Source organism: Podarcis liolepis, assembly GCF_965112155.1.
Source record: "Podarcis liolepis genome assembly, chromosome: 4".
NCBI lineage: Eukaryota > Metazoa > Chordata > Lepidosauria > Squamata > Lacertidae > Podarcis > Podarcis liolepis.
In genome coordinates this window covers 23,490,847-23,513,145 of record NC_139558.1, presented here as the reverse complement: position 1 = coordinate 23,513,145, position 22,299 = coordinate 23,490,847, and the positions used below count along the sequence as shown (strand labels likewise).

The 22,299-nt window shown below is 42.3% G+C and overlaps 2 protein-coding genes across 6 annotated transcripts in view; one reads left to right on the top strand and one right to left on the bottom strand.

The window, feature by feature from the left end:
• CLYBL (citramalyl-CoA lyase) overlaps positions 1-22,299 on the bottom strand; it is a 187,907-nt gene that overhangs the window by 78,235 nt on the left and 87,373 nt on the right. The window contains exon 2 of one of the 2 annotated variants that reach the window (XM_083501339.1): positions 3,296-3,485. In XM_083501339.1, coding sequence (XP_083357465.1) covers positions 3,296-3,485 — 190 coding nt within the window. The remainder of the gene's footprint in view (positions 1-3,295; positions 3,486-22,299) is intronic. The other variant, XM_083501340.1, reaches the window with a different exon arrangement.
• LOC310706045 (uncharacterized protein) overlaps positions 16,957-22,299 on the top strand; it is a 39,408-nt gene continuing 34,065 nt past the window's right edge. For 3 of the 4 annotated variants that reach the window (XR_014525579.1, XR_014525580.1, XM_083501392.1), the window contains exons 1-2: positions 16,957-17,436; positions 19,146-19,228. Coding sequence is in view for 1 of the 4 variants with exons in the window: in XM_083501392.1 (XP_083357518.1) it covers positions 17,286-17,436; positions 19,146-19,228 (234 nt within the window). In the remaining 3 variants the exon portion in view is untranslated. Of the gene's footprint in view, positions 17,437-19,145; positions 19,229-19,916; positions 20,414-22,299 lie in introns of those variants that run through there. The other variant, XR_014525581.1, reaches the window with a different exon arrangement.

Here is a 22,299-nt window from a genome sequence, read left to right as displayed (position 1 = left end):
GCATTACCAATCAGGAATGGCGGGCTTTCTAAGGCTATACAGGGATTAATAAGGTCATGAAAACACTTTACAACCTATGTGAAAACATAAATTCAACAGAACTCTTCATGGATCAAAAAAAGCGTTGCAGTGTTTGCCGATAAGAGTTCACTTTGCTGAGGCTTCGATTTCCCAAATCGGATTGAAGAAATTTCCCCAAGCTGCTTTTAATAATAGCAAGAGACCTGGGAAAGTCCTGCTCCCATTCCAATTTTCTATATCGTTCGGAGCGATGTTACCACACCATGTGTCTGTGTAGGTTTAATCATTCTCTATCTTCTGCTCAGCTAGCTTTCTCCCCGTAGAAAGGTACAATTAGCTGCTGCACTAATTTATAATAAATAAAACAAAGATCTTGTTGAAAAAAGAAAACCCCTCCAGTTATCAGTGACTCTCGTTGTGAAGTGCTCGTTGAAATTCTCACTATGGGCCCAGAGAAATACCTGATGCATTGACAAATCCCAACCATTTGGCTTTGTTATAAACAGATTATCATCACATAATACAGGAAAACGGTCGGCTTTAATTGAGGTAGCCAGAGATTTACAAAGCCCACCGCAGCTTTTTCCTATTGATGCTGATAAAGCTCGGAATGAGCTTGCCTGCATTTTCTCTTACATATATCACAACTGACCCAGTTTATGATTTTATCTCATGCCTGCTATACACATTCCCCTTCATGAGCCAGGGATAAGAAACAAGACATTGGAGGGCTCCACGTTAAGATAGCGGGTGGTGTAAGGCAGAGATGGGGAGCCTTTGGACCTCCAGATGCTGCTGTATTCTAACTTCAATCAGCCTTACCCAACAAGGCCAATGGTCTGGGATATTGGTAGCTGCAGTCTCTGGAGGACATCAGGTTCTCCATCCTTGGTGTGGCTCTACTTACAGCCCCCGAATGGCTCTAGTAGGGCAGGGGTAGTCAACATGGTCCCTTGCAGATGTTGCTGGACAACAATTCCCATCATCCAGGACTATTGGCCCTGCTGGCTGGGGCTGATGGAAGTGGTTGTTCATCAACATCTAGAAGGCACCATATTGGCTTCCCCAGCGCTAGTGGTTTACCTGATTGTCAGTATCATGCACTGGAAGAACAGAGCCAGTTTTTCATTTCTGGAACAGAGGGTAATAGTCAGCTAGATTTTACTCAGAGTAGGCCTTTTGAAATGAATGGTGCTAACTTCCTCATGTGTATTAATTTCAATGGGACTACTATGAATAAAACCTACAAACAAGTAGAGGCTTTAAATCAGGGTTTTCCAAACTTGGGTCTTGTTTGGGACTGTTTTGGGACTACAATTCCCATCATCCTTGACCACCAGTCCTGCCAGCTAGGGTTGATGGGAGTTTAAACGGACAACAAGAACATAATGATTTTATTGAGATTTGGTACTCATTTATTTGCCTTTGACAAAATGTTCTTGCATTTTTTATGTGGGAGCCAAGGGGGAGGAGGGATATTACTTTGGTTTTTGCAATGATTGTTATTTATTGTTTTGTAATAAAATAATAATAATAATAACTTGCAAGAGAAAGACAGCAAAGCACACTTAGCTGAATGCCACCCATTATCTGGAAGTAGCAAGCAAGCCCCAAGCGTCGGCCAAATTCTCCTGGTTGGTTGGGTTTCCTAACAGGTTGACAGGTGTGGTTCTAAAAAACTTGTCCTTGATTAGTCGGCTGCCATCTGTCCTTTCCCTATATAGTGGTAACTCGAGTTAATAACTTAATTCGTTCTGGAGGTCCGTTGTTAACCTGAAACTGTTCTTAACCTGAGGTACCACTTTAGCTAATGGGGGCTCCCACTGCCGCCGCACAATTTCTGTTCTCATCCTGAAGCAAAGTTCTTAACCTGAGGTACTATTTCTGGGTTAGCGGAGTCTGTAACCTGAAGCGTCTGTAACCCAAGGTACCACTGTAGCCCACACACCTGATTGCACATATTATTATTAATTACATTTGTATACAGCCCTTCATCTGAAGATCACAGTGTGGGTCAAACATAAAAATTCAAAAGGAGGACACAAAATACATCATAAAACAGAAACAAACCAATAAGCTCCCCCCCACAAACAAATTTTAAAGGTCATAGAATGTTTATCAACCAAAGGCCTGGTCATAGAGAAATGTTTTCGCCTGGCGCCTAAAGATATGTGATGAAAACGCCAGGTGGGCCTCCCTGGAGAGAGTGTTCCACAAATGGCGAGTCACCTCAGAAAAGACCTGTTCTGATGTTCTCACCCTCTGGAGGCCTCAGATGGTGATTGCAGGGTCTGGGTCAGTTCCTATGGGGAGATACACTCCCAGAGATAATAACTATTTAAAAGGTAATTTGCTTTATTAAATGTGATAACTCTGTACTTGGAGCTTGCTGGGCTCATCCATCTCAGGACCATGATGCCACAGTGCCGAGTTCTTACTCCCTAGGCCCAATGAGAAGCAACCAGCAATTCATTTAGCACCAAAGTACGGACTCGGGCAGAAATATTGCCGTGTTGACCTTACCTAGGAGCAGTAAAGAATCCTTTCTGCTGCTTTAAAGGATTGAAGTGTTAACAATAGAAGACGATGCTGCCCTAGAAAGCATTCTAATAAGAGCAACAGTTTGATCCCTAAAGGAACGAACAATGAAGCCTCTATTCAATCCACTCTGGAAGAAGAAAGAAAGGATGACATACGGAAATGGACACACTCTGCAACAGGAGAAAAGACTATTTTCACTCGGGAAAAGAGAGAGTTGGGAGAGAAATAAGCATACTAAAAATCCACTGCTCCACATATCTGGGTTTATATTCCTGCAGCAAAAGAAACCACCGATTCAAAATTAGCGTCTTAGCAGTATGATGGCTATTTAAAAACGCCGACAACAATTTGCTGCTATCCCAGTTGGTGCATGTGTCTTAGACAAACCCCAGGCTTGACTTTGCTGTCACTCCTCATGTGGGCATTCTCTGATAGTCTGAACCAGGGTCAAGATCACAAAAAAACACAAGAGAGGGGGTCATAATGAGCCTTTGCCTGCATTTAAGCATTTCTGAAGATCAGCAGCGATATGAGCACATGCCAATGTGCAACTGATCTGCGAGATCTGCACTGATACGCTCCTGTACAACAGCCTTCCAAGTACTGCTTGCAATTGGAAACAGAGCTGACAGCACCAGGACATAAATTTGTGTGAAATGGCTTGATTTCTATGCACAGCTATATTGCGTGATAGAATAATCCCATGTAACATGATGGAGAATGTATTGCTTACCTTCCTATTTACAGCAACACCATCTTCACAATCCAGCACAGCACAATCCACATCGACAGATGAGATTTTCCGTATCTTCCTCTCGTCGTCAGCTGGCACGTAGAGAACAGCCCTTCGGGGTATGTAGCTACGAGACGGTGTCAGGCGATAACCAAGCTTAGGAGCAGGAAAAGGCAGAAAAGGACTCTTCCTGTAAAAAAAAGATGAGATCTCTATTAATCTCAGGCTGTACTTCTTAAACACTTTCAAGAAGTTCCACTGCCACTTTAATTACTGACAAGAACGGCTTACTTTGTTAACATCTGCATGCTGCCTTAACTCCAAGGGTAAGTAAAGGTAAAGGGGCCCCTGTCCATTAGGTCCAGTCGTGACCGACTCTGGGGTTGCGGCGCTCATCTCGCTTTATTGGCCGAGGGAGTGGGTCATGTGGCCAGCATGACTAAGCCGCTTCTGGCGAACCAGAGCAGCGCACGGAAATGCCGTTTGCCTTCCTGCCAGAGCAGTACCTATTTATCTATTTGCACTGGCGTACTTTCAAACTGTTAGGTGGGCAGGAGCTGGGACCGAACAATGGGAGCTCACCCCGTCGCGGGGATTCGAACTGCCGACCTTCTGATCGGCAAGTCCTAGGCTCTATGGTTTAACCCACAGCGCCACCCGCGTCCCTAACTCCAAGGGTATGGGTAGCCAAAAGGTAAATCCCAGGTGATGTGATGTAGATCAGCAAACATTTCTGACTCCCAGTTGATTAACCATGGGAACAACAAAATACACACACTTCATATCACTTTGTTGAAATCAAGAAAGCGGGGTTGGAGGCGGGGATGACAATGAATAATTTGTGTGTGTGGAAGGACACTCAGTTCAGTTCTGGTAATCAAAACAAAGTCCTGCCACTTTCAGAGATTCCCCAGGCATTGGCAATGACATGAAATTATAAAATGCCCCCATTTACGCAACTCTCTCGTATGAAAAAGAAGAACATTTAAATGGTTTGTAACAAACACCAACAAGTCTTGGGCACACACGCAAGTGAGCCAACTAGAGAATCAAGACTATTCAAAGCTGCAGAAAAGGCTGATTTTTGCAGACTAATAATCCCAGTTATTGGCCTAACATTTTAATCGTTTTGTTCCAATGGCTTGTTTCTCACAGAATTAGCAACAATGAATGGCTAAAATACCTCAGATCATATATGTCTAATTGCAGTCAAGAGCAGCTCTTGTCTGCATGTACATTTCAATTTACCTCTGGGGATAATGTTTGTTAATTGTAATTCTTTTATATGCTGGTGGCGGAGGGGGGAGAAAGCTGCTTACTCAAAAAGGGGCTAAGTGTTCCCTTCTATCCCTTTGTTCGCACAAGAAGCTAAAGTCACTTCAAGAGGCACTTAATCCCATCATCCATGGTTACAATTGCCTTACAGCGTCAGTCAAAAAGAATCCGAAGTAAATGCAGCTATATTATGTAATTAAAAGAAATTCAGGTAGTTATTGCCAGGGGCACTTTCCAGGTCCAAATACGTAAAATGGCACTGCAGGGATCCTAAATACTGCAGTGTTTTAAATCTGGTCAACCACAATATCGCACAGATCAAGAGGAGGAATATGCAGAAAAGGAAAACGCCTCTCTCCTAGTGTGCATTGTGAAGGAAGAGGAAAGAGGAGGGACTTTCTGACCTTTGAAGTGGCAAGGACCTACAGAAGCCCATCTGAAAAGGGAAATAAAAATATCAAGAGGAAGAGAAACAAACAGACTTATTACAGAAGGCCCCAGCTCCAAATGTAATTGTTTAAAACTATGTAATATAAAAAAATAGAATCATCTTTAATGCTTTTGTTCAGCTTATCCAATGTTCAAGATACATATTTCCTTCACTATTGCAGAGGAGCCTGGCATAGCATTTGATAGCTGCCTGTAAAGCGCTGATCTTAAAGAGATTTACTAGAAAGTTTAGCGTCACGAGTCTAAAGTTAATTTCAAGGAATTGGTGGCCAATTAAGGAAGCAACATGTTTGATATCCAGATGTTTCACAGCAGTTGATCTAGCAACTCCAAATGGTGTGGATTTAGCAACATTCTCTAATTAAGTTGATACAGAAACCAAAACCATGCCAACCAACCTATCAAACACACACCTTATATATATATGGTTTTCCTGCTTTCCCCCCTTATAACAAACAACTGCTTGGAAGTTTTGTTTTTTCAAAACAATGTCACAGCCTCCTTTTCCATCTAAAAATGCCAATCAGCTTGTTTCAGTGAAAGATTAGATGCTGGGTTCTGAGGGTTTGGGGAACTTGAGCTTTTAAAAACACAACCTTAGAAACACAATTCAGTTCATAATATGGCCTCCATAATGAGCCTCATATTCTGCTGCAAATAAGAGATTGACTCTGCTAAAACAGATGGGCACAAACAGGTTCAAGCCGACTGTAAGTGAAATCAGCACTAAGGACAGTGTTTCCAGTTGAAACTGCCTACAATGATTAAAATAGCTATTACAAAAGCCTGAGAAAGTACACAGTCCAGTACAAGCAACAGAAAAACACGGGGGAAAGGGGTTAGTAATGCTATTTTTAAAAATTAACCCCAGCAATGACAAACCCTGGATCTCAAAGGAACAGATTGGGATCGGTGACACCACAGAGCAGTTGCCTGCTGGAAAACCAAACCAGTAGCAAGAGAGAAAAAGGGAGGCTTCCAAGTGACCCTCTGCAAATAAACTGCTAAAATAGGTAGGTTTCTTCTTGCTGGAGATATAAGCATATAAATGGTGAAAGCATCACTGGTTACCTTGCTGTTGTTTTAAAGGATGCACAACAAGGCAGCAGAGAGCCCGAGCTGAAACAATAACACCAATCAAATGTTTTAATTTAAGTCTTTGTTTATTTTTTGTGACACTTTAACATCCTCCATACATTTACTTGGATGCTAAGTTTCCTGATTTCAAATGGAACCTAAGTCTGCTTATGACTGTAGTCTTCAATTATTTTCTCCCGCTTGATGTCACAATATAATCAATTTTAAAATGATGTATGTAGAAAAAAGGGTGGTGGAATCCTTTCAAGCAATGATAGGACTAACTACAAACTGACGAAGGCCTGGAATAATTGATCTCATCCATAAAATGATGAAGTACTACCATAGGTTAAATAGTTAACGAAGACCACTCCCCTCCCACTAGGTCTAACCCCTTTCCTTTAACTCATCAAGTAAATAATCTCCGTGATACTGACATTGCGGTTTGCAAATATCAAAGGCTCTTCCAAACATCTTTTCATTTAAAGCAGAGAAGGACACAATCTGGAAGCAGTGCAATTTCATCAAAGTTGCTTTTATTGAATTGTTCTCAAAGAAAGCTAAGCACTCTCACACAGGAGACCGAGGCAAGTAATTTGTTGAGAAATTAAAAAAAGGAAAACTAAGACTTGGTAAGAGTCCTGGGTTTCAATGGAATTTAAGTAAGGCAGTTCTCTTTAGCCCTCTAGGAAAGTATGTAAGTTGATATCAATTACTTCCAGGTAAAAATACTTTGATATAGATTGATATGATTCTTATAACTCAGGAGTCACCAACCTTTCTGGACCAGGGACACATTTCAATTTTGGGGGAAGTGTTGGGGGTGCCAGTCACAAAATGGCTGCCATGGGAGAGGATGGCATAAAGAGACCTTATGCTTATCACAGGAAGTAAGCAATGTCCTGACTGTGGACATCAAACAATAGTGCGTTTCTCAGTACCATGGAAAAGGCATATCACACTCACTCTAATTCCACAGAAATCGCTTAGAAGGCAGCTGCACATTTTGCCCCACAAATTTATTTTTAAGAGAACTTTTTTTCTTTAAAAAACAAACAAACTCAAAACTGGGGAACTTCCCCGGGACACCAATTAAATCCTTCACGGGCACCACGGTGCCCACAAATGTCAGGTTGGCAACCCCTGATATAACCCAACAAAAATACCATTTAGGCACCAATCCTATACCCACTTACTTAGGAGAAAGTCCTATTTAATTCAACAGGACTTACTTGACTAGATATACATAGATATTGTTAGCTGATAAGTGCCACAATCTCTCTCACCCATTTTTAACAATTTCACCATTTCATTAGCTTCTATCTGATTAAACTAGAAGAAATGAAGAAAACATGCACTTGTATGACCATGCTATTTTCAAATAAAATACCTAATAAGGGACATGAATCTGATATAACTGAGGATCCAGAATATATGGTACTGTTGTTTCGATTCTCCCGAAAGCTGCAATTCTGTTTCTACTCTACGTAGCCCAGTCTATTCAAATGCCGTGCAGTCCTTGCTCGCATCAGTTTAATTCTTGCCACATAAGTTATATCTAATATGAATGGACATGGCCGATTTTGTGACATGGAGCTATCCACCAAAATGTTATAAATTTGACATAAAAAATGAGTTAACTGACAGAAAGGTTTGTGAACATGCTGGTGGTGTTAAACTATGGCTTCCACTGCATATGTAGAGTACACAATAATACAAGTCACTGACAGGCTGATAGTCATAAACAAAAGTCATTCTGTATTTTCATTTACCACCTGCATTTTGAAGTAATTTGCATTGGTTAAACCCATGTAGGTTAGATCTATCAATGACTACAAGCCCGGTTGGCTAAGTGCAACCTCTTTATTCCGATTTAACATGCCTCTGATAACCAGATGGTTGGAATAAGTTTGAGATGGCTATCATCTCCATAGCCTGATTGTGGATTTCCAAGGGCATCTGGCTGGAAAACTATGGAAAAACCGGCTGGAAGCTATTGGAATATTGAGCTAGACTGGCCCTGGTGTGATCCAAGCAAAGCATGTTCTGATAACCATAATAGCAATGCATTACCATACTTCACAACTGAATAAATGGAAAATATATTTTTGAGGGGGGAAATGCATTGAAATGACTTTAATTCATTTAACAACACCCCCGCTTATCCAAGAACTGAAACAAGTATGAAGCAATATCCTCACATATTTAATAAAATATTATTTTATCTATCGCACGACTCTCAAGTACAATATAACAATGGCTTATCAAATCCCCGAGGCTGCTAAATTCTCAATTAGCAATTCTCAATCAAAAGGATCCTTCCCCTTTCTTTCTATCTATCCCAAGAGCCAGTCTCTCATTGTAATTAATTTTTCAGGGCTTTTAATTATAGAAGTGGAAAATCATACTCAAGTCGTATTAACTGAAAAAGAATGATACGATATCCCATGAGTTTACAACATACTTCGCAATTCACTCTTTACAGAAACCTTTTAATAATAATTACAGGCATAATAAGCAAGATAACTACCATATTAGGCTCCAGAACTGAGCCCCAATAGCATGTTATGAAGATGGATATTCTGGATCATTTTATAAGGATACTGAGGTGGTACCTGCTCTGAAATAACTGCACCACACGTAATACCAAGGTGACAAAACAGTGCAGAATTAAGAATGCATAGTTCCAGTTACTTGTTTGAAGAAAGAACCTAGTCTCAAGAGTGCACAGCAAAGTCCTGAAAACACAATCCTGGCTCAAACAGCATAATGCTCATCTCAGTAATTCTTACAACAACCCTGCAAGGTAGGTTAGTAGTATTACAGTAACTTACGAGGGGGTTACGTTCTGAGGATTGTACCTAATGCCAAAATCGTGTATGGTCAAAAAGACATTGGGTGCAATGGTGGGTGAGATTGCCAAAGTCTCTCCCCCGATGCCCGCCCCCTTCCCAGCCCCTTTTAATTAAAACTTCTTTTTTTGGCCAAATGTGTAAAGCTGAATATGCACAAGTAAAATGCATGTAAATTGTGGGCTTATTGTATTCCCATTTAGCAGCTCAAAGCTAAGGGTGACAGAGTAATGACTTGCAACTTGTACGTTGATAGCTGATTAAATGAAGGGAGCAACCCATACACAAGAAGCTGACATAAAGGTAAAGGTAAAGGGACCCCTGACCGTTAGGTCCAGTCGTGGCCGACTCTGGGGTTGCGGCGCTCATCTCGCTATATTGGCCGAGGGAGCCGGTGTACAGCTTCCGGGTCATGTGGCCAGCATGGCCACTTCTGGCGAACCAGAGCAGCACACGGAAACGCTGTTTACTTTCCCGCCGAAGTGGTGCCTATTTATCTACTTGCACTTTGACGCGCTTTCGAACTGCTAGGTTGGCAGGAGCAGGGACCGAACAACGGGAGCTCACCCCGTCACGGGGATTCGAACCGCCAGCCTTCCAATCGGCAAGCCCAAGAGGCTCTGTGGTTTAACCCACAGTGCCACCCGCGTCCCACCAGCATAAAGTAACACCAGATCCAAAGTCCATTCAGTATTGCTGGCTGAATTGGTCTGAGCCTGGCAGAAGAAAAGCAAGACTTTAAAATAGGGTTTTAAGTTACACCAGCCTTTTTTTTCTCTGGCTTAACTTACTCCTCATTGCCAAGTCACAAGACTGCGCTGAATAGGCTTAGGATTCAGCCTAAGTCCCTCTGGTCCCACCACAACCCTTTTGGGGGGTTTATACCATCTTAAGATCCATCAGATTCTGCTCTCTCAAGTGGGTACTGGCTGCACCTGGATGGGGGAGATATGGGAGCGTTATCTCCAGATAAGCTGAGGATGAGGGAATTAAACCAGTGTGGCCTGGGCTGGACCAGGAATCTCCACGTTCAGCCAGAGGGCTGTTGAATCCTAGCCTTGCTCGTTAATTTTATTCCATAAAATAAACTTGGCTCAGTGGCAGATTGGCAACTAGTGCCAACTTCTAAGCACAGGTGTTATATGCTTACAAGACCTCATTCCTGTCAGCAATTGCACTGCAGCATTCTGGATGAAGCGCAAGGGAAGAAGTAATCCACACTGCAGTAATCCACCCTTGATGTAATCAGCACATGAGCTACTTTCGCCAGGCTCTCCTGGTCCAAGAATGACTGCAGCTGTCGAACCTCAATTCCCCATAAACCCAGAAGCTCTTGGTACAGGATTGCTCCCTAAGGCCCTCCAAGTTGATGATTTAGTTCCTTAGATAGTCAATCAGTAGCAAAGTTAGAACTGAATCCATCAGACTTATAACTGTTTTCAACCCTTTTAATTCCAGGGAATTACAACCAAAACCAAGACACAAAGTAAGCACAAACGCAGATGGTGGCCAAGGATCAGTACAATCTACAATAATAAAAGTAGACTCGGCTTGATTAAAACAAGTAAATTAGCAATTAGCAAATTTTTAAAACCACCCCCCTTCAGTCCCAAGGGTCATTTGCAATAAAAAGAACAAACAAACACTTGTGTGTGTGTAAGGTGTTATTTTTTTAAAACGAAAACTAAACAGCTCTAAAGGCCAACTTGCTCACCACAGCTATTTTTGTGTGTACATATGCCCCTATTATGCACACAGTGGGAGTCTCTTATCTGTCTTTCACAGGTGCCATCAACTTACGTGGCTATGATTGCTACTATCCACATCCATTTGGGTGACAGTGGAACACAATAAAAACCAATTGAAACCTGCTCTAAATGTTAAGAACCAAAAGTTGTTCTGTTCCCAGCAGGTCCCAGTTCCCTGGATCTTCTCTCCTCTTTTTTAAAAAAAACCACAAACCTATAGGCAGAATTCCATCATCAGCACCTTCCGACACTGCATTTTTGCTGGCCCCCTTTCCTTCCCCCCCCTTAAAAACAGATCTACAAAGCCAACCTTCTCTTCTTCTAGATCGTTCTCAGTGACACAGAGTGAAGGAGATGGAGACAAGCCCATTGCACCGAAGACATGCCTAATTTGCCCATGAAAAGTGTTAAAAAGTAATCCAGCCCCTCTAGGGAGTAAAGGCATTTTAGGCACTCACTGTCATTAATTTAAAGTGCAAAGGATGGGGCCCAGTAACAACCGAGGACACAAAAGACCCCAGGATAAGAAACTGGCTGAAGAACACAATGTGATTTTTGTTTCTGGCTACACACCCACAATGCTGGCTGCCAAACTTCTTTCCAAGGATTTAACATTGTGGGTTGGAACGTAAATCCGATGATTTCGACAGGAATGACTACTGAGGATCTAGGATTCAAAGAATGAATCCACTAGTTCAGGTCACCCAAGGGTGCTTTCGAGCTCAGGGCTATCAAACTGCAGCCCACACTGCAAAAGCAGTTCCCGGGAAGGCTCAGAGGACTGCAGTTCAAAGAGGGAAAAGGACAAAAGGCTTGTCAAAAGTCTTGGCTGTGCTTGAAGCAGAGGACCATAGAGAGCTTCCTTGCACCAGATCAGACTATTTGTTACCCCAGCTCAGCATTGTCCACTATGGTCTCAGACGGGGGTCTTTCATCTCATGTGCTATCTGACCCTTTCAACTGGAGATGACAGGGACCTTCTACAAGCAAAGCATCTGCACTGAGCAATGAGCCCACCTAAATACGATGGTCAGCACTTTGGGTTCTGCCCATAGTATTTAAGCTTGTAGGAATGAATAGCAAGCCTTTACTTTCATGGAGGAAAGGCAAAAGGTGAACACAGGGACATCATTGTGTTAGGAGGCTTAGGCTGCTCCATGCCTCTGATATAATAATTAATAATAATAATAATTTATTTATACCCCGCCCATCTGGCTGAGTTTCCCCAGCCACTCTGGGCGGCTCCCAATCAAGTGTTAAAAACAGTACAGCATTAAATATTAAAAACTTCCCTTTTAAAGATAAGATAGCTACTTATTTCCTTCACATCCTTGCCACACTTGCTCCTGCATGTGTAGCCTTTATTCTGGGTTCTTCATGATGCCAGCCTGTGATGCAATGTTGGGACTAACTGGGATAGGTAGACAGGTAAGATGTATTGGAATTATACTGCTGTACTCAGATGGCTTCTCCAAGTAGCGGAGGGGCAAAACACTAGGCTTGGTTTTCCTTGGAAGGAGCTCACTAGAGGCATGCCCAGTTTCAAGTATTTCCTAACCATTTGCAAGACCTAAGGAAGATCATCTAACAATTCTTATAGAAATACATCCAATGGATGTGGCCACTGGAATATCCCAGGCTATTAACACTCATGACTCAAGGTTACCAGTGTTCCTCAACAAAGGGGCTGTACAGATTTTTTTTAAATGTTATTTTATTTTACCAATTCTCTCTGCGGAAGCTGTCCTCTCAAGAATTTCTTTGTCTGCAATGACCCAGATGCCAATAACATCAAGGTCTTGACCAGTTTCCATGAATGGATTGCCAAGCTCTGTGAAGCAACCCCTCACATATTTCCCCCCTTGCTGATTTAAGGACACTACAACTTCTCAGTTAGTTCATGTTTTTCTATACTATCAGAAAAAGGCACACACAGAGGAATAATAATAAAATGGCATGAAGGGGTGGGAGAGCGGGGGGGAAAGCCCAGCAGCCCTCGTGAGTGTCTTTGGGTGTAGGACAGGTTGCTAGAGACAGCGATCGGAGGAGGCAAGAAAGACTTGTGGAGGGGTTTGGAAAGACAATGGAGGGGTTTGCAGTGCAGAGGAGGTGGTTGGCAGAGCTTCAGGCTGCAGAATGGCCTCAAAATGCAAGACATAATCATTGTCATCAGCTGCTGAGAAACCAAAGAAGAGGAGAAGTTGGCTGTGCTAGGCTACTTGAGGGATGGCAAATATGTGTGTGTTGTGACATGCAGGTTCGGCTGCATGAGGAGATCTGTGGGCTGTGGCAACAATTGCAAAGGTGACCGGCCAGGTCAGATCAAGGCTTTGATGAACACGGAGAAGGCACTGAACTTGTGGCTGGAAGGAGAAGAGAAGAAAAGTTTGGTTTTGATATCCCGCTTTATCACTACCCGAAGGAGTCTCAAAGCGGCTAACATTCTCCCTTCCATTTCTCCCCCACAACAAACACTCTGTGAGGTGAGTGTGGCTGAGAGACTTCAAAGAAGTGTGACTAGCCCAAGGTCACCCAGCAGCTGCATGTGGAGGAGCAGAGACGCGAACCCGGTTCCCTAGATTACAAGTCTACCGCTCTTAACCACTACACCACACTGGCTCTCACGACATGAACGAGAAACATGAACCAGAAACATACTTCTGTGGATGGCAGCATCTTGCACCAGAAGCCTCTATGACCACTTCAAACCTTCCACCCACAGATGGGGACTAGCCTGCCAAGGAATTGAAAGCCAGCCCAGGTTGGCTTAACAGCTTTAAGACCCATTTCAACCTGAAGGACATCCAAATGACAGGAGAGGTTGCACCCGCAGACAGAGAGGCTGCAAAGATGTGCAGTGCACCACTAACGTGGCTGCTGGATGACAAGGCATACCTTCTAGAGCAGGTCTTCCGACGCAGACAGGGCTTTTCTGGAAGAAAATGCCTGAGCAGACTTACATTGCCAAAGCTGAAAAGCAAACCCTTGGCTTCATCGCTGCAAAAGATCGAGTGACTGTGCTGCTCTGCGGCAATGTGTCTGGTCACTTAAAGCCAGGCTTGCTATACAGAGCTCAAACCACCCTGTGCCCTAAAAGGTAAGAACAAGAACCTGCTTCCTGGGTTTTGGCAATCCAACAAAAAGCCCTGGGTGACTTCATCATCATTTCTGGACTGCTTCTACTACATCACTCCAGAGGCATTACCTGGACGAGAAGCACCTGCAGATTAAAGTGATGCTACCAGTGGACAGTGCTCTTGGGCATCCTAAGAGACTCCACTTTGCACACAGAAAGGGAGAGGTTGTCTCCTGCCCCGAATCCCCCAATACAACCTCCCTCATCCAGCCTCTGGATCAAGTTGTGATTTGCTGCTACAAGGCTGCTTACGTGAAGCTCACCTTCTCCTGAATGATCAACGCAATGGACGCCGATCTGGATCGCCCATTGCATCACCTACGTCAAGCAGGCAGTGGATGCAATCAAGCCTGAAACAGTGAGTGAATGCTGCTGGAACGTGTGAACGGAATGGGTGCACAAATTCAAGGGATTTCCAAGCACTGCCAACATGGTGGAGAACATTGTGCAGATGGCCAGGCATGTTGCTGCTGGTGGCTTTGTTGACGTCACTCAGTAAGAAGTGGAAGAGCTCATGGAGGCCCAACAGGTATTGAAGAGTTGCAAGAACTTGCCAGATCAAGCTAAGAATACAAAGCTGAGAATGAGGATGGTGAGCATGATCCAGCAAGCTGGAACCTGCACAAAATTTTCCAACTCTTCCAAGTCATAAATCATGCAAATGATCTGTTTGCACAGTTTGACCATGGAGAGCAGCCTTAAGACGATCTGTGGCATTACAGGCACTCTGAAACGGTACAAGGAAATGTTTGATGAGCTCAAGAGACAACAGCAGCAGCAGCTGCCAATCACCATGTTCCTCACAAAGAAACCAGCAGCAGTAGATGTGCCCAGACAACCCATCTCTGGATCTGAACCACAGCCAAGCACTTCTGGCTACTGGTCAACCCCCACTAGTCCTCATATCATCTGCAGCAGCATCCAGTGAGGGAGAGGAGAAAGAAGACTGAGAAGACTGAGAGCTGCATTTGTCCTTCACCAGTAAGTGTAGGGATTTTTTTAAAAATCACAATTTGCTGGGAGAGGGCTGGTTTGCTAAGTCAGTACAGTGGTTTGTTTCCTCTAGGCTTGGCAAAGGGTGGAGCAGGGTGGGTGCAACTTGAGCAGAATGCACCTGTGCATTGTTTGTTCACCGTAAACCATAGTTCATTTCAGACTATGGCTTCCCATGACGTTTGGATGTTACCAATGCCTTGTTTATAATAACTTTTATTTGTGCTTACCATGAATAATTTAAAGCCAGGAAAACTACCTGTATTCATTATCACCTGGACTAATGTATGTCAGCTTATTTGCACCTATGTTTGATGAAAAATGCTAGATAAATTTTAGGGTCGTAGGTATTTCCAATAGCAAACAAACAAACATTTGTATGAGGTCTGATACTATACCTCTGCCCTACATAAAAACGAAGCCTAACTAAATTTCCTGACAGCTCAGAAAATACATTTTCATCATATATAGGTATTATACAGCTATCTCACTTCAAACGTTCTGAATGCACTAGCAATGGTACAAATGCGGAAGCAAAACAGTTGGTATCTATATATATGGGGATGAGCTGCCAGAACTTGTTGAGTTTTTTCTTTTTGTTTTTTAAGGGGAAGGACTTCTCTTCTTTGCCCACTCGCCCTACCATTGCAGAAAAAATTATAAACTTTCCCTGCTGCCTGCCGCCTCTGCTGCGCAGCCCTGAACACAACACTACAGAGGTGCCGGAATGCAACTCAGTTCTTTATGCAAAGTTCCAATACAGTGGTACCTCAGGTTAAGTACTTAATTCGTTCCGGAGGTCCGTTCTTAACCTGAAACTGTTCTTAACCTGAAGCACCACTTTAGCTAATGGGGCCTCCTGCTGCCGCCGCGCCACCGGAGCACAATTTCTGCTCTCATCCTGAAGCAAAGTTCTTAACCCGAGGTAATATTTCTGAGTTAGCGGAGTCTGTAACCTGAAGCGTATGTAACCTGAAGCGTATGTAACCCAAGGTACCACTGCACTAGGTATGAATTCAGTTGTGTGGTAGCAGCCAGTACCCATGACGACAAAATGTCAGCAGTGTTACGTGCTAAATAGGTAGAGTTGAGGTCGGGGCCGGCCCAGGGCATTTTGCTGCCTGAGGCAAAATGCCCCCCATCCCACAGATCTGAGTCTGCGCCACTGCACTCTCTCTGCCCATGCCACGCTGCCACCGCTCACCTTCCCCACTGCCATGCACTGCCACAGCCCAGCAGGTTGGTGCAGCAGTGGTGAGCGGCACAGTCCTTGGGCCCATATCTGCCACCTGAGGCAACAACCTTACCTCACTTTATCAGCTGGCCGGTCCCTAGTTGAGGTCAGGCAACCGTTTTCAAAACCTTTTGCTGTTATCTCTGCTGCTTCTGCTTATGAAATATCTACAGTAATGGCGGCAAGGACACATGAGGAGGTCTGTGGGTGCTTAAAGGCAGGTATTTACTGTAGTATTGGTGCTCTTATGGTGTGCAAGTTTTTTGTAGTGTTCCCACAGTGTCGTTGTCATCAAGCTGCCAGCGCATAGGCATTTAATTTGGATTTACCCTTCCCAGGAAAACGTTGATAAGGTAATAACATGTTTCCAATGTTCCAACAACCCATTTACAGTATTAAGCTGTCATCTGGAAGAACCCTGTGAGGGTATTCATATTTCAAAGAAAAATGTCTCTAAGTGACTTACAACATACTAAAAAAAATAATCACAAATGAAAGTCATTTTCAAAAAACACAGTAAAAATTCTACATTTCAGAGCAGTGCTAGTAATAATTAGATAAAATATCCTCTGGATTATCAGTATAAATTTAAACAACTAGCAGATGTAGAATACTGAAAGACAAATAGCCCCATCCATCAAATATACAAGCATATATTTATTGGTAGCTGCACTCTCACTTCTGTTATCTCCCCAACTTAAACTCACACTAAAATTTTATGCTGTTTCACTACAGATAATCCTTTCAAAAACACTTCGCGTTGGGTAGACAAACAGCACAATTAAAAAGTGGAACAGATGGCTGAGCAAAAACAAAACTATTTTTTTTATTAAAAAAACTGCTCAAGGAAGCCAAACCATGGATTTTTGAGTAGAAATAGTAAGACAACTACATAAAGCACACATTTTTGTGTTTGAGGGGCACTGGAAATGATGGGAAAATAGAAGTCCCAGCAAAGTATCACAGAGCAGAGATTGAAGGATATGATCCTACTTCCTCTTACCTATAAGTCCCACTGAAGTCAATCAAAAATCCCTTTGAAATGCAGATGCAAATGTCATGATTTCAAACAACTCCTGCCTAAACTGTGACTCACGAAGGAAACAATCCAATCTGTGAGATCATATCACAGTCAACTGAAATGATGTTGGGACTAGAGTCAGGGTCTTGAATACTCAAGACTATTGGACCCAAACTTGACTCGAGTTCAAATCTCCATTTAGCCATGAAGCTAACTTGGTGGCCTTCAGTAAGTCACCATTTTGCAATCTTACACTTACAAGGTAAAAATAGGAGAACCTCATGTAAATTCCTGTGCAAAATAGGACAAGCCCAAGGAGTCACCCTAAAAGGATCGCTGAAGAATGAAGAACCAGGTACAAATGTGACAGTGGCACCGTCCTGTGGAATGCCCTCCCATCAAATGTCAAGGAAATAAACAACTATCTGACTTTAAGAAGACATCTGAAGACGTTCAGGGAAGTTTTTAATGACTGATGTCTTATTGGTTGTGGTTTTATTTATTATCATCATCATCAATTCTTTTGGGAGCTGCCAGATGAGCCAGATGAGCGGGGTTTAAATAACAAATAATAATAATAATAATAATAATAATAATAATAATAATAATAATAATCTGTGCACTATTGTTTTGCCTGTCTGACAAGACTGTAGAAAAAGTATAGGGAATGGGAAGCTTTCTTCTGTTAAGAGTTATCAATAACATAGTCGTCAACTTTTCCCTTTTCTTGTGAGGAATCCTATTCAGAATAAGGGAATTTCCCTTTAAAAAAGGGAAACGTTGACAGCTATGCAATAATCCTATGGCTTTTTTTAAGTAGTATGTATAAAATGGTCACAGATTATAAGCCAGCAACACAGAGTGCAGAGAGTGTGTATTTCCTAATAGATACTGCATGCTTTGCATCTTCACCCAAATAAAAACAACAACTGAAGAATACAATATTTCAAACAGTTCACCACCTGAGACATCCACGTAATCCATAGCTGTCAATGTTTCCCTTTTTTTAAGGGAAATTCCCTTATTCTGAATAGGATTCCTCGCAAGAAAACGGAAAAGTTGACAGCTATGACATAATCGGGGGGGGGGGGCGGAACCCAACTTTCAGTAATTGTCTTTGTAGGCCAGCATTTAAGCAGAATAATTACTCTGCTACATTTCTATGTCCTTCTCTAAATATACTGCTTTGACCCACATCTAGGAGTCAACTTGTGCCTCAACCGGCCTTACTATCAGACTCTGCTATGTCCTCTACCTAGACTTTATCATCCTGCCCCTGCCCCAAATTTCCGTTGTCACGATCCACATGTTGCTGTTCCTCAGCAAGCACTTAGCTTCACCCCTTAGACCTGCAGGTCAGAGACTTGAGTTTAAATTTCCAATACTATTTGGCAGTACTTTTTAATGGGGGTACGCATACCCTTAAACATTTTGTGAATCTAAATTTGGCCTCATTGAAGGGCAATATTTCAATATGAGTAGGGAAATGACAGTACCCCTAAACATTTTTTTAGGTGGGGAAAAGCACTGCTACTTGGACTTCTTATATTTCCTTTCTGACTGGACTACTCAAGCAGTTGCTCTGGCATTGAATTCCCTCATTACTTGTTTTTATCCTGTATTTTATTCTGTGAACTGCCCTGAGATGTTATGATAAAGGCTGGTATATAAATCTAAATAATATTAATATTAATATTAACAACAACACCTTCCTGATTTGCCACTAGGCCCAGTTTTCCACATAAACTAGCTATCCTTGCCCAACCCAAATCCTGATTAAAAACATCTGGCAGATGCAGCTCTCTTGACAGGTTACTTGGCACTTTCCATTAATGATCTGAACAATTAATATGTTAAAAAACGGTTGAGTTTTTTTGTTTTTTTTAACATGATATTTTGGAAAGCCCGTTATCCACAGTGCTTTGGATTACTGTGAAAGGGGGAAAGCGACTGCTTAATTCAGTTGGGGGTGGGGAGGAGGAATTCTGATCATGTATCCTCTTTTCCCCCCAACAACAACAAAAATTCCTTTGAGCTTTTCTTTTTTCCCTTCTTCTTTTTTAGGTACAAAGGTTGCAGACGCATGCGCAGCTTCTGGATTAACGCAACAGACCATTACAGATTTAAGAGCCGTTACGGTATATCAAGTGAGTAAACAAAAAAAACAACTAAGGCAGATTTATACAATGACCACAGTGGCACCCTGGGAGCCGTTACGGGCCATCAGGTCAAAAATCCACTTTTTAAAGAGCACCTAAATATGTGTGTAACCAATAGGCCTCAGGTCTCCACAGTAACAAGCACACAGATTTTCAAAAACAAGAATAGAGAGGAGTTATGGGATGGTGGCAGTTTGGGGGGAGAAAGTAAGGTAAATCACCCACAATTTAAATGCCTAAACAGTATGTGTCTGGTTCAAATAGGTGCAGAGTTAAACAGGTTTAAAATATGGGTTTTAAATAAACTTCTGGCCTCCTGTGTACAATTCTGCAAATACATTTCTGCCATCGACACAGTGAAAACAAAGTTGTTTAAAACTGCAACGTAAGTCACATATTTAAATATAATGGAGGTCATACTAATAAAACTCCAAACTTAAATACCAGGCTTGGTAGCAACTAAACTCCATATTCCACTTCTCCTGCTACAAGAGAAGTCTGGTCTACATGGTTAACTTTCCCTCTTGTTGCTTTTGTTGCATCGCCTCACAAACCAGAGAATAACACTCCTATAAACATCTAACTTAAAAGGCCTAGTGCAATGTTCCAAGTGAAACCCACCGTGAATCATTCTCCTACTTACAGTTTATTCTTGGCCTTCCCCTTTTTAACGCAGTATTTGTTCCAACGGAAAACTGAAGAAGAACTTCATCTCTCCATATGACCTGAGATAACAGTAACGTTGAAAGAATGGCCTGGCTTGTCAGGGATAATCCAAGGGCTGTCCGCAGCTACGCTTTTTTTAAAAAAAACAACCACACATGAGCCCAAAAGGACTAATAAATGCTAACTCTCAGCATGACACATCAGGAACTTTAAGCCCCTAACACCGACTAAGAAGAAAGTCTCCCAAATTTACCAAAATTATCTGCAACACAATGGAGAAGAGAAGGAATTAATCAAAGTCTCTCTCTTAATGCAATGCTTGATTGAACTATCCCAATCCCTTTTCAAATGGGATAACCAAGTGGCAAGTGACCTCGATGAAACATCCCAGAGAGGTACACAAGTACCACTTGTTCAATTTTTTCCCTTTTATGACCTCATTAGGAAGGATTTTGAAGGTTGCTCCTGAATATTAGAACAAAGTGTCTCAACACTACCTCTCTAGGATTCTTACGTCTCTTGTGTATGTGCTTTGTTTTGTTTTGTTTTCCTCTATCGGCGGCTTTTTGAATGGAATGTTTGGAACACACACACACACACACACACACACACACACACTTCTGGAGAAATAATCTACCATGCAAAAACAAAACCCTCAAAGTTACATTTCTTTCCCTAAATGGAGAGCCTTGGAAAGAGGCTAGGGCTTTTGCCAAAACCAACTCATGAGTCCATCTTTCTCTCCATCTCCCTTCCTGTTAATAGTCCCCATTAATTAGAGCTGGCTGCGGGTTTTCACTTCCTTATCAGGAATGATGCAGAGGCTGCCAAATCAGCTAGTGTGAAAATATTCCATTGCCAGTAATGTGTTCCACCCCCCCCCCCTTTTCCCCTCTCCCTAAGTGTTTGTTGATTCCATGCTTGGATTTAATTTGGAGGATTGTATTTTATAACCAGAAACAAACAAACAGATTTATAACCAAAGATGGAAAGGCAAACAGGAAAAAAAGGGGGAAAAAAGAAAAGCCGAGCCAAGCACTGCAACTAAGCCCACCACTTTTATTGACTTCTTAAAAACCAAATAACCTGGCATATTAGTGTGTGCATTCTGCAACAGACATTCAGCTCCATTGTACTACTTAGAAGGGAATAAAAGGAAACCCTACTGTTTGAAATCCAGCGGAACATCCCCACAACAGAGCACAACTGTTCCCTCATGCATGAATGGGAAGGAGATGAAAGAAAAGATGGACTTCTGAGGTGCAGCAAAAAAACAAAGACAACAAAAGTGCTGATCATGAGGGAATGACACAACTCATTGCCGCAAAAAGGATGAGAGAAAGGAGCTCAAACAATAGTGTAGACAGCTAAGTGACATGTAGAAGAATTGAAAAATCTACAGAAGTGCCTTTTCTCTCCACACTTGACGAGAAACAATTAAATGTTGGTACATCTGTCATAAAAAGGATAATTGAAACCTGTTACCGTCATTATGGACAGCAACTTAACTACCAAAACTGTAACTGTCCAATTAAATGTTGCCCCCTCTGTTATCTACACCACTTGCTAAAATGAAAAGCTTTGATTCCTCTGATAATTTGCCATGTCTGAATCTGTTATAAATTATATACTTGAACAGGCACATTCTAGAAGGTGCATATACAGAGAGAGAGAGAGAGAGAGAGAGAGAGAGAGAGAGAGAGAGAGAGAGAGAGACTGGATAGAAGGACAGGCAAGGAACAAAACAGGCGAGTTCCAAGCACACAAGTTGCTTCTCTGCCAAATAGTTAAGGTTTTCAGCAGAGAGCCCAAGAACAGGATAATCACCCCAAAAACTCATTAGACTTTGTTTACCCGTCCAGATGTCCACCAGCCTGCGAAAACAATGATGCTCTAAACTAATCTACTGACTGTTGCTACTTGCTTGAGAACATGGAGCGGCCAACTAAACTGAAGAGCAGTTATTGACCCTGTCAGGATACCTGATTAATGGATAAACGCTGTAATTGATTAGCGGAGAAGTGTGAATTAAAATGGAGAGTACAGCATCAATAATGAATCTCTGACAAAAGAGAGCTGACATAAAATGTAAAACGATTGCCCGCAGCTATATCTCATCAAAGACACACTTTTTCTTAAAAAACAGAAGAAGGAGGGGGGGAGAGATTTAGCCCAGGGTCCTGTCCTCTGCAGTTCTTTAGTCTTTTCTCTTGGTAATGATGCTGTGTGTTAAACCACCAGCAAAATGTTATGGGAACGACTCATCAATCCACCTTCATACTTCAAGCTATGTGAGGCAGTTAAATGACTCCATTATCCTCCCACTTCTTTATCCCTTCAAAGATACCCTAGACTTCCTTCATTTGTTCACCCTGAATTCCCTGCTATTATGT